The 12,493-nt window shown below is 37.1% G+C and overlaps 1 protein-coding gene and 1 long non-coding RNA gene across 3 annotated transcripts in view; one reads left to right on the top strand and one right to left on the bottom strand.

Moving 5' to 3' along the window:
* LOC144962434 (uncharacterized) overlaps window positions 1-5,432 on the top strand; it is a 6,507-nt gene extending 1,075 nt beyond the window's left edge. Inside the window, exons 1-3 of one of the 2 annotated variants that reach the window (XM_078895379.1) lie at window positions 1-65; window positions 803-975; window positions 4,566-5,432. The exon at window positions 1-65 is cut by the window's left edge and continues 58 nt beyond it. In XM_078895379.1, coding sequence (XP_078751505.1) covers window positions 811-975; window positions 4,566-5,201 — 801 coding nt within the window. In that variant the 5' untranslated portion in view covers window positions 1-65; window positions 803-810 and the 3' untranslated portion in view covers window positions 5,202-5,432. The remainder of the gene's footprint in view (window positions 66-802; window positions 976-4,565) is intronic. The other variant, XM_078895378.1, reaches the window with a different exon arrangement.
* The window catches only part of LOC144962436 (uncharacterized), a 21,404-nt gene extending 13,527 nt beyond the window's left edge, over window positions 1-7,877 (bottom strand). Inside the window, exon 1 of the long non-coding RNA XR_013643479.1 lies at window positions 7,269-7,877. This is a non-coding gene — a long non-coding RNA (uncharacterized LOC144962436). The remainder of the gene's footprint in view (window positions 1-7,268) is intronic.
* Window positions 7,878-12,493: the final 4,616 nt, after the last annotated feature.

Here is a 12,493-nt window from a genome sequence, read left to right as displayed (position 1 = left end):
AAACAACATCGTGATACCTTATGCCTGGAGTTGAAGGGACTGATTGTATGAGGTCGAGGCATGTTGTAAGCACAAGGTCAGGGGTGTTGGTTCCTTGACTACCTGTATGAGATTGAACTCGTCCACGATTTCTAACATTGCTTCATTTAGCTCCTTTGCATATTGTTGTTTTTTTTTTTTGTTGTTGTTTGTTTTTGATTTTTTTATTTTATTTTATTTTTTTGGTTTTATTATGTAGGTATATGCTTCCCCCCCCCCCCCCCCCCCAATAATTGCTGTATGGCAAGTTAAAATCCCCACTTGTTGACTCGAACAAATTGGGAGATGAGATGGAAGGGGGGAAATGCTAGGTTTATATTAACCCCATTAGTATTCGCTAAGATCACTTACAAAAAAATTCGAACAATTTTATAGTTCATTTCCAAAGATTTACTAAGACTAACGAGCTTAACAAGTCCCAAAACTTCATTTATTTCCACAGAAATCCATATTATGGAACTAAATTTCCGTTCCATACTGTTCCTGTCTCCTGTTAGTGTTCCTTTTTATTATTAGACTAGCATTTTTAAACATTCGTCACTGCTAACTGCCAGATACTCATTCACACCACAGTCTAATATAGTAATATCTATAAATGTCTTATCCAAGGATGCAATGCCGGGGACAAAATGGTTGGATAATAATTGCTCAGCCGGCTATTGACCACGCTCAACATCGTTGGCATTGTCAAAATTCAAGATAATATTGAACCGACGAGTCACCGACAACTCAATAAGCTTTTTTCAAAAAATAATTATTACAGGATTCAGAATGTCTTCCACCTCAAACCAGTTCCAGGATCTTCTCGCCAGGCTTTTAACCTTAGAGGAAAGTAATAAAGCAATGAGCTCAGAGATCCTTGCACTACAAAAAGAAAATATCGCATTTCAGAGAGATTTTCTAAGAGCTGAAAGAGAGAATGATATCTTAAAAAAGGTAAAATCACTATAAACGGCAATTTCAGTGTTCTTCTCCTTCCCCCCCCCCCCCCCCCCACTCCTCCTCTTCCCCAATCTCCTTCTCTTCCTTCTCCTTCTATCTATCTTCCTGATTGTCATATTCTCCTCCTTTTCTTCCACCTCTACCACCACAATCATTATCTTCTTCCCCTCCTCCACCTCCTCCTCCCCCCCCCCTCTCCTCTTCATCCTCCCCCTTCATCTTCCCCGTCTTCTCCATCATTATCATCATTATCTTCATCGCCTTTATGATCCTATTGCAAAATTTAATGCTTCTAACGCAATGCAGCGCCGTAAATGAGTTAGGGGCTAGGACACCTGCTCAAAACCACACACACGCACAGCGCAGATGATGGGAGTCAAACCCAAATTATACTACATACCAGTTAGAGCTGGGGCGGGAATTAGTTTATTAGGGTCTTGTGAATACCAAGCCTTTTATGGAAAGGTCTTTCGAACTCCAAGCCGCTCGGTTTGTTTTACTGCCATGGCACAAACGAATCATAGACGAATCGTTTTGTGACCTAGATGAATCGTTTTGTGTGTACAAGCCATGCGGTTAAGTACAGCGCTTGCTAGTCAGAAAAAACTAAAAAGAAACAGCGAAGCAGCGTTTTAAAAAAGAATTTTAAAAAACAAAAAAAGTACAAAAACAAAAACCCAAAACAACTTAACCTTTCAAAGACGAAGTTCAATCTTGGAGCTAAAAGATCTTGCTGTTTTCATCAAAAGACAAATAACAGCAATGCAATTATAGTTTAATCGAAACGTGTGTCGCAATGGTGGAAACGGTTTATTCTGCATTAAAAATAATATAAAGGGAAACTATTTTTAAAAAACAAAAAATCAGTGTCACTGTCAAAGGGTTAATTGCACGCTCCGTCCAGCATCCTGTGACACTTCTACCTCCTTTGCTAATCATGAAAAAAAAGTAAATAATATAGCAATAAGCAACACTGAGCTGAAAATAAAAAGAAGAAATACTGGAAAGCAAAAATCAGTAGCAATGTAACCCTTTAAAGGCGAAATTCGATCGTGTTTTGACCCAACCACAGATCTTTCCGTTTTCATCAATAGACAAGTAACGGCAAAGCGATTATAGATAATTGAAGCCGGAGTCGCGATGCTCTGACCGCTCTCTTGGTGGAACGCTTTATTCTCCATTAACAATAATAAAGATAAAAAGAAACTATTATCTGAAAACAAAAAATCAGCTTCGCTTTTAAGTGTCCTTGACACTCCCATGTACTACGTCATCAGGCGACCCATTTATCTTTCACCTTCCCCCATGCCCCCTCCCCTCATCTCTTATCCCTCCAATCTCGGAATATCCTGCTGGATGTGAAGTGTTTTCTCTCTCGTTCAATTAAAACTAAGACATCGGGTAGCTTGTTTACAATTGGATGTGAATTGGTTTGAAAGAGATACAGTTCCGAGTTCCGATTCAATGTTTGATGGCATGCTGGGGAGTCTCTGGTCTGTCTTCCCACCCTAACCTGTATTCCTTGTCAGCTGCATAACATCAGGAGTTAAGTTGCAGATGCATGTTCCTCATATAATTAATTTTTATAGGGTTTTAGCCAAGTAGCCTTCATTCTATCTTTCCCACAGTCTCTTTCATGATTGACGGTCGCCCATTCCCCGCCACCTACTGTTTCCTGGCTTGCAGTTATCTATTTCAGTTATTCTTTCTGCTTATAGGGCCATATTTCATAAACAGAGTATCGTCACGTCCTGAGTTATTTGTGTCGATGAGAGATTCTGTGGGCCTTAAACAAAGGGATACCAGCCCTTTCCCCTAAAAATCTCAATTTTTAAAGAAGGATACATGATTACAATCAATCACAGATAGTCATACAGAAGACATGGGCCACAGGCCGACCAAAGAGGGAGTATAGAAGTGTTAAAGTTACAGCACTAGGAACAAGTATAAGCTATAGGGGTAGATTAAGAAAAGTAAGGACATACAGATGACACCACACTAGTAGTACAGAATGAGTGTGAGGTGGGTGGGTGAGGAGCAGAGCGTGTACTACTCACCCGTGGGTTCTGTCTCCTGCACCTTAAGAGGAAGGGGTTCTACCTACTCCCTAGCCCGGTTATACCGCCGGGGACTCGGTCGCGCCCATAACAAACTCAGTAGAAACAGGGAACACCACGGGTGTTTCACGGTGCTGTTATGGACACAATAATACATGAGAGGCCATATGCAGTAATCTCTGTCAGACAGGATTACGCGGCGATCAATGCACCTGGAAATGAGAGGTGTTGGGTTCGAAATGCACATCAATTTCCTTTCAGCAAGCGGGACGTCCGGCCCAGACCTTGCAGTTCCCCTCAATGTTTGATGAATCGCTTCGTTCCGGTGTCCCGCATTAGCTCTACTACCAGGTTATCTACAGGTTACAAAGTGTATCCTAAAAATGTGAAATAGGGGGAGAGGCCTAGCGGCCGTTACAGCAAAGTTTTAATGTTAATATCTTTACTCCATGAAACTGTTTCGTAGACGTGGTGGAAATGGGGACATTTATGTTGAAGAATCTAAGAATTGTTGCCGTTGATTGTAAGGTTGTTGTTCTCTTTAAATATTTATAGGAAGCTTTTCAAATTTCACATTAACAAAAACAGTAACAAAGTGGGTTTCGATTTGAGCAGTAATACATACTAGAACAAATAAGTTTATTTTCTTCTTAATTCATTAACCTCTCTTGTTTATGAGAAATTATGTGATGCATTATATAATATACATCACATGTTCGTTGCGTAAGATTCTTAGGTAATTTGTCATTAAGCCTCTTAAGTTATGCTTTGTTTCTTACTAGGTTTCCGAGAGTTAATTTTTGCTTTTTCTTTTCATTAACAGACCTTTAAAGATACATTTTATATGTACATAATAAAATAACAAGGCACTCCCTCTACTACAAACCTCTCTGTCATACGAGCTAATGAATACAGCCAATCAGACAAAAAGCAAATCATGAAAAAACAAGGCGGACGCAAAAGTTCGAAAATACTATCTTCACGGTCTGATTGACTTATAGCAGCTTTACTTGCTTAAAAATCATTGCCTATTTTGACTCTATAACAGACCACATAACAAAAAATATATAAATATCGAATTGTAGAAATTCTATTCCATTTTTTAAAAAAGAAGAAGAAATGAAGTGAGTAGGAAGTGCCAGAAGACAACAGAAAATAGCGGCGGCGATGGGAGCTCGAACCCGCGACCTTACTGGTACACAACTCCGCCTGGCCCGGGAGATCGTGACTCTACCGTATGAGCTATCAACAACCCCCAAACAAGTCGCTTCAAACTGTATGTCTATCTAGAGCCACTCTCCCCGACTTCTTGAGGTCAGGGGTTCAATACACACACACACACACGCGCGCATGTTAATGTTGAGAATATTGGCTATTAATTAAATTAAGCTTAAGTTTTTATTCTCTGTTGTCTTCTGGCACTTTCCTACTCACTATGATTTCTAAAGTACAGTTGTTCAACAATCAATGAAACAATAATATTTTTGTTGTAAGTTTAAACTCATTTAGATTCTTTATTTCCAACAGAAAGTTGACTGTTTGGAAGAAAGAAGTGTCCAGTATGAGGACAAGATCGAAAAACTTGAAAGACGCTTGATTTCAATGTCGAAGGAATCAAATGATAATTTGAAAGAAGTAAATGGCCAGATAAAACATCTTCACGATATCGGCAGAGTTTTCAACCGTGCTTTGGTTGCAACTGACAACAACTCAGATCTAAGGAGGAAGGTCACGGATCTTAGCCAGCACATTTGTGATATTGAATCGAGACTTATTCGGGATGCAAAAATATCAACTTATGTGGAACTAAATCGGAATGGACCTCTTGTTCTCGGACAGAAATTACATTTGGACAAGTGTACCAAGATAATCCAAAACCGCGTGTCTTTTGACACGGTTTCCTGTCACCTGAATCCTACAGTAGATGGTGTTTATGCTTTAAATGCTGTCTTTCGTCAGGAAGGTAATGGCAAATTGAAGCTTTTTGCAAGGGTTGATGATAGCAAGGAGATATATCTTGGTAGGACTCAAAGTACAATTGATATTAGCAGCACCATGCGTCTCTGGAAGCTGAAAAAGGGGCAGAAAGTATCGATCGGAGTCTGCCTTTATGAAGGAGACGCCCATATCCGATGGTGTAATTTGTACGTCTGGCTCTTTTAGAGGGTAAATATACCGGATATCCAAGAAAATAAGTCAAACGACTTTACAGTGCAGTTTTGAATCTGTTTCAAGTTTATACCATTTGAAGAAATAGGTATCGTTAAGATATTGAATAATTCACCAATAAAAGATGTGTGTGTGTAGAATAAATCTTTGAAAATCTGTATTTTCTTGTTGAATTTTTCTATTTTTTTAAGGACCAAAAAAAATAATAAAAAAAATCAAAAAATCTTTGCAATATTTCTGGATCATTTGTTTCTGTTTCTGGATTTTTCCTCCCCCCCCCCCCCCCCCCCACCCCCACCCTTTAAAAAAATATTTCCTTCTTTCTTTCTTCCTGTTTTCTTTTCTTTTCTTTTCTTTGCTAACTATATTATCCATACATATGCACAACGCATGCTTGACGCCTCAAGATGACACCCCACCTGCTGAAAAGAGAACTTGAATGAATTTTAATGGGTGTGATTTAATCGCTCTTTAAGCGCGAAGATTTTAATTTTACCGGATTAACACGTTTTCTGTCTTCAATCTTATTTCTCTGACTAGGTACACAGTTATTTAATACATTTTTGTGCAAAGGTTGTGCTATTGCTACGAGAATGATGCTTTTGGGATTCTTTTACATCTGCACCAAAACAGAATATTACTTCATTAATAAATCCAACGAATTATCAACAATAGGTAATGCGATGTTCTTTCATCATTAACTATTTCTGACGTAAATTACAAGCTGTTTTTAGTATATGAAGTCAGCACCTTATTTTCTCCAAGGCGCCGCAAGAAAACTGAGAAATAGATGCCTGATCTTTTTTTTTTTACGACAAATTCGTTTAAGTGACACAGATTATGGCTATCTAGAAAAGTGAAAAAAAAAATGGTTTTAATTCGACGTGTACATATATGGGGGTCTGGCATCCGAATCCAATTATGGCCTTGTTTAACATTGTTGTAATGGACAATAATTTGCGTCAGTCTTTGAGATTTGCATTTCAACAATGAGCCCATAATGAATTAGGTTTTCAGATCTGCAAATAAGTTCACGTTGCTTTAAACATTTTCTGACAATAAACCGGTGAATGCCTTTGTTTTGATTAATCACATTATAAATAGATAATATAAACTAATTGACTTCGCGTTACAGCGCTTATGTTAATTACAATGAAAATCAAAAGATACTGGAATCGAACATTTGAAAAATTTAGTCTACAGGATCAGACTCCATCCTGAAATTTATTCATACTGGTGATGGTGCAAATATTGATCTCTACCAGTGCCCGTTTTTATGTAGGCAGACTAACGCTTAATCTCTGACTTTAGTCAAGGACTTGAAAAAATGGCTTTTTATGTGCGCTGACCAGGTAAGTTTTAGACTAAAATCAAGACACTTTCGGACTAAGTTTTGCCAAGATTTAGTCCCTTGCTCGGATTGGTCTTCATCGTTAGTCTCTGATTAGTCACTAGGATACACCATAATGTCGACAAGACAGCAGCTGTTGTGAGATTGAGAGAGCTTCGAATACGTCGGTAACGAGTGACAGATGCAAAAAGTGTCATGTTGCTATTGGCACTGGCTTTAAACAACTGCAAGAAAAGTACAGATCGTCGAAAGTACATATTTTTGTGAGTAAAAAACAAAAAAAAAAAGAACCTCCGATGTAATTGGGCTCGCGAGTTGCAAGTGAACGGAAACTTGACGTCGAAGGGTTCGCTTCAAAGAACAAAAAAAAAAAACAAGTAGAAAGTATACCGGAGACAAAAGTTATTCTGCTGGCATTGTAACCGACTAAAATAATGTGATTCACACACTTTCTGTTTTGCTTGTTTATTTTTATTTCATTTTTTTTTTTTTTTTGTTTTTTGTTGTGGTTCATTTTGCTCGAGTTTCAATATATAAAACATAGAATTGACAGTTGACAGTCAATAAATTATGTGACTTGATTCACCGTGTGCCTATGGCAAAAGTAAGTTCAAATATGAAACAATGAAACAATATATCTATACGGGATGTGTTTCTAATTTCTTCTTTGGAAATCTTTTGCGTTGAAAGTATGAAGAATGGTATCTTACCTGCCATCGTGTACTAGAGAGCTTGATGTTACCAGCACAAAATAACCGAATTAGTAGAAGTCCTTACAACGCCCACTTCTAGGCAAGAGCCTAGCTCGTCAGAGACTAGAAAACGTTCATAAAATTCCATTGTTCTAGTCATTTGCTTCGCTCAGATTTAAGACTAGGAAGTCTTTTACTAGTCTAGTAAAGAACTAAATCTAGTCTGCTTCCATGTAGTCTAGTAAAAGACTTTCTGGTCTTAATCCTGAGCATAACACGTGACTAAAAATCGATTCTTATGATTGTTTTCTAGTCTCTGACTCTGAAGGCTCTGAGCTTGACAGGGACGTAGACTAATCGGTTGTTTTGTGCTAGTAAAAGATAAGTCTCCATATACTTTTCCGACGCAAAATATTTAATTAGCACACCACATCCGGTTTCGATTAAGTTTAGTTTTCATCTTTCTTATCAGGCTACCATTATAATAGGCGTGCACACGTCGATTATGATACAAGACGTTCAAGGCCGATTTTTTCCGTTGTCAATTATTGTCGAAATTATCTTACGCAGAGCCATCTTCGTCTCATACGAAACAATGAGTCGAAGTCCTGGTGCTTACCTTAGTTACCTCCATGGATTTAAAGGAAAGGACTCTAAACAAAGTGGGCGTGGTCTTCTTTTCGTTTGTAAAAATACGATGACTTCAGCCATGCGCAGAGCCACTTCCATTTTAATTGATTACTGCGTCTAAATCTCAAGGGTTTACCTTAGATACCTCTTAATTCTCTATAAAATACTCTCGGAAGTCTTTGCGATTTTTTCAATCACAAGAGTTGCTATGATATAAATCTTAATCTCAATGATAATGGTTAACTTTTTAGGCTTTTAAAATTCACGCTACTTTTCCCTTAGACTCCTTCCGCACTAGGACAAAACTGTCCCAGGACAAATTTGTCCTGTCCCGCTGGAGAAAACTTCTATTCAAAAGGGGTTCCGCACTAGGACAGGACTGTCCCGGGACACACCTGCGCGAATGCATTTTTTTTTTTTTTACAAGATTCAAACGTTTATTTGTAGGCAATTGTTAATATAACTAATACAAGAATATAATATTTTCATCAACAAATCAAGTAAATAAAATCAATAATAAAGCAAGGCAAACAATGATAATAATAATAATAATAATAATAATAATAATAATAATAATAATAATAATAATAATAATAATAATAATAATAATAATGATAATTATAATGGTGATAATAATAATGTAAAATCTTCTAATTAATAGATTAGCTATTTAATAGTTTGAATTATAAATTAATAAGTTAAAAAATAAGTCCTTGGTACAACTCTAATAATTCACATTTTATGATTCAACATAAGATACGACATGACGATAATGATTTTTTACACTGTACAATGGGATTTGTTTACATAAGATTTATATAATCATGAAATATTTTTATAGCAAGAGTAATATTATTGCTGCTGCTACTACTACTACAACAACTACTACTACAACTACTACTACCACTACTACTACTACTACTACTACTACTACTACTACTACTACTACTACTACTACTACTACTACTACTACTACTACTACCACTACTCTACTACTACTACACTACTACTACTACTATACTACTACTACTACTACTACTACTACTACTACTACTACTACTACTACTACTACTACTACTACTACCATTACTTCTACTATTACGACTACTACATCTACAACAACAACAACAACACTACTACTACTCTACTACTACTACTACTACTACTACTACTACTACTACTACTACTACTACTACTACTACTACTACCACCACCACTACAACCACCACCTCTTCTCCACTACTTCTATTACTACTTCTACTACTACTACTACTACTACTACTACTACTACTACTACTACTACTACTACTACTACTACTACTACTAGTAATGGATGAAATAGAGGTTGCATATTTCTGTGCTTTACTACGTGGAAAAAAAAGACAAATTGAAAGAGAAAACAATATTGGGTGCATCCTTTAATGACCCAAAGATTGCTCAAGGGTCAATTCCGTAGACTCTATGGTGATCTCCGATCTTATCTTAAAATGACTTTCTTGGAATCACCTCATTTTACCCAGGTGCAAATGAGTACCGGTTCGCTGATGAAAGTAATCTTTGACGGACTAGTATCATTCAAGAGGATAATAGAAAGTCAGCATAGCTCGGTGGTACGGTCTTTGCTTCGTACCCGAAAGGCATCAGTTCGATCACCCGCTGATGCGCTGTGTTGCCTTGAGTAAGTCACCTCGCCTAGCTCAATTTGCGGCGCTGCACTGCGGCTAACGCCTGGGTTATACCTCGCCCTAGCTCAATTTGCGGCGCTGCATTGCGGCTGACGCCTGGGTTATTCCAGTCTTCCTTTGGAATAGACCCTCGAGAAAAATTTCCCCTATGGGATGAAAAAGGGAATTTTATTTTTTTTAATTTTAAACTGTTATCTGTCTGCTTAACGCTACAGCAACATGGATAAGTTCCGGATTTATAAGCTTAGGAGGCAAGATGGCCCATGTTTAGCGCGTTGTACTCTGCACTCAGAGGTTCTGTGTTCGATTCCGACCGAAGCCAATTTGTACTTTCTAGAGCAAGAAAATTTACTCCAATCACTCACTCCATTCAGGTGTAAAAGGGTACCTGTCAAGCTGGGATAGTAATCTGCGATAGACTAGCGTCCTGTTCAAAGTCCTGCACCATTGGCTACAAGGCTCTAAAGGAGTTACTTTGTCTTACAATGAGTCCAAGTGGCTCAGAAGGACTTACTTAAAAATATTTTCATTGAAAATTCCCGAAATAAATAACGATAAAGATAATTGATCCCACAAGGTACCGAATAGATGTGCGACCGGTTTTAGACACGTTACTGCTGTGTCACAAAGTGTGACACTTCTTAAATTATATTTATAAACATACGTTTTTAAATTGCCGACAATTGTTTATGTTGCTATGCCTTCTGTACGTGGTTTCATCACATAGAATTATTTTTTGAATTGTTCTTGCTTTTTTATATTCAGAATTGAAATAAATAAATAAATCATAACTGTGAAATTGAATGTAAGCTTCAGTTTACTATACGAAAACAGATAAAATGGACGTTTCGGGTTTCCCCTTCATCAACAACACATGATGAATTAAAAACTACAGGCGAATGAGATAATGTGGTAGTGGCGTTGTTAAGATGCATAAACAAAAACATTGATGGGCAGGAAATTGTATGCTACTTTGTGAGGAAGCGCGAATTAAAACAGAGCAATAGAAATTTATAAAAGGTGCGTACTTAATTATGTTAAAAGAGGGGAGGCGGGTAGGAACTGTGTAATGCAGTATAGAAGACAGTGAACCAAAATAAAGTGTGGACTATTGTTGGAAAATAAATACAATGGAATTGGAAATAAATACAAATTGTAAGGGATGTAGGTATTAATATATTAGTGGCATTAGTAGCAGCAGAAGCAGTAGTAGTAGTAGTAGTAGTAGTAGTAGTAGTAGTAGTAGTAGTAGTAGTAGTAGTAGTAGTAGTAGTAGCAGTAGTAGTAGGGATGCAGAAAATAAAGACTTTTTTGTCCTAGTGCGGAAGTCTGCTATATTTTTCTACTATCACAAACGATATGAACACGGGACTGGGACAGTCCTGTCCCGTTGATTTTGTAGCATTTCACAACGGCTTGGGACACAACGGGACTGTTTTGTCCCGTCCCAATAGGTGCGGAAGATTCCTCTAAATTCTATATGTTACAGATTTGGGACAGGACTGTCCCGGGACAGTCCTGTCCTAGTGCGGAAGAGGGTTAATGGAACGATGGACGCGCCCCCGTTTACTGCAGACTTTTAAGAAAGTCAATTTTAAAAGTTTCATTTCAAACTTATATGTAGGATGTATGATTTTTCCAAATTATAATTGTCATTTTTTTGTTTGTTTCGAAATAATATAAAGTATCCATTTTTAGCAAATAAAAACAAGCTGTTTACAGTCAACAATTCCAAAGTGACTTCAGCCTTGTTTTTACACCAGTGTTGGGCGATATCAGACATTTTCGGTATCAATACGATACGATATAGCAACGATACTGATATTTTAACAAGAAAAAATGATTATCACTTCCCTCGTTTAATCTTATCTATTGGAAACGGTGATTGCTATCATTCGCATCACGATTCTTGTATTTATAAACGCAACATGTATGAAGCATGATGGTTTTGTAACTATAAGTCAATAACTCCGTGAGACATATCTGTAGCAGATTAATTTTGAATCGAAGCGAGGGAAAATAGCGAAAGATAACGCCTCGCTTAACTAATCATCTGACAAGGAGAGTGTATTGATAGCCCGATCTTCCTAGTCTTCAAACGAAAAGAGATAATTCCGGTATGACACAATAATAACAGCTGTCAAAATTATTGTCTGGTGTGTTGGATACAAATGTTTCATCAGTTGAGACATTCACGCTACACACACACACACACACATACACACACACACACACACACACACACACACACACACACACGAGGAAGTCAGTCTTCATTAGCAGTCAACATAAATTATTTCTTATAATAACAATTGAAAACACAGTGACCAACGGAACCACAACACTTTTTCTTATTTCAAAAGTTTTCAAAAGAATGTTGAAAGATTAAAGTAATTTTTAAAATCAATCTGCGAGTATTTCAATGCATAACAACGCGGGCCATATTTTGGATTAGTTATTTTTAATTTTTTTTTAATTGAAAAATCCACACTTTACATGTAACAGACTAATGCATTTCAGCTCACCTTTCGCAATAAGCAATCTCAAATAAATAAAAAAAAAAAAAAAAAGACTAGAGAGCCTCTAGACAGCCACGTCGATTAGTGTTATATCGTTGACCGACTCTCGGACTCAGGGATGACCGAGTTCAAAGAAGCCAAATCCAGCGGAAAGTAGGTGTCGCTTAGCAGTTACACATAGATAATATCTACATTTACCTGGAGAATAACAAAACTTTCCAACACAAAAGCAAAGACTGTAATAATAATAATAATAATAATAATAATAATAATAATAATAATAATAATAATAATAATAATAATAATAATAATAATAATAATCAACCAATTTTAACTTACGTGGGTCCTGCTTAAAACGTGATCTTTTATATAGCGCAATACCCACTAAACGTGCTCAAAGCGCTCTACA

Source organism: Berghia stephanieae, chromosome 1, assembly GCF_034508935.2.
Source record: "Berghia stephanieae isolate SIO BIC M18660-M18661 chromosome 1, UCSD_Bste_1.3, whole genome shotgun sequence".
NCBI classification, from domain to species: Eukaryota; Metazoa; Mollusca; class Gastropoda; order Nudibranchia; family Aeolidiidae; genus Berghia; species Berghia stephanieae.
This window is presented reverse-complemented; position numbering and strand designations above follow the sequence as displayed.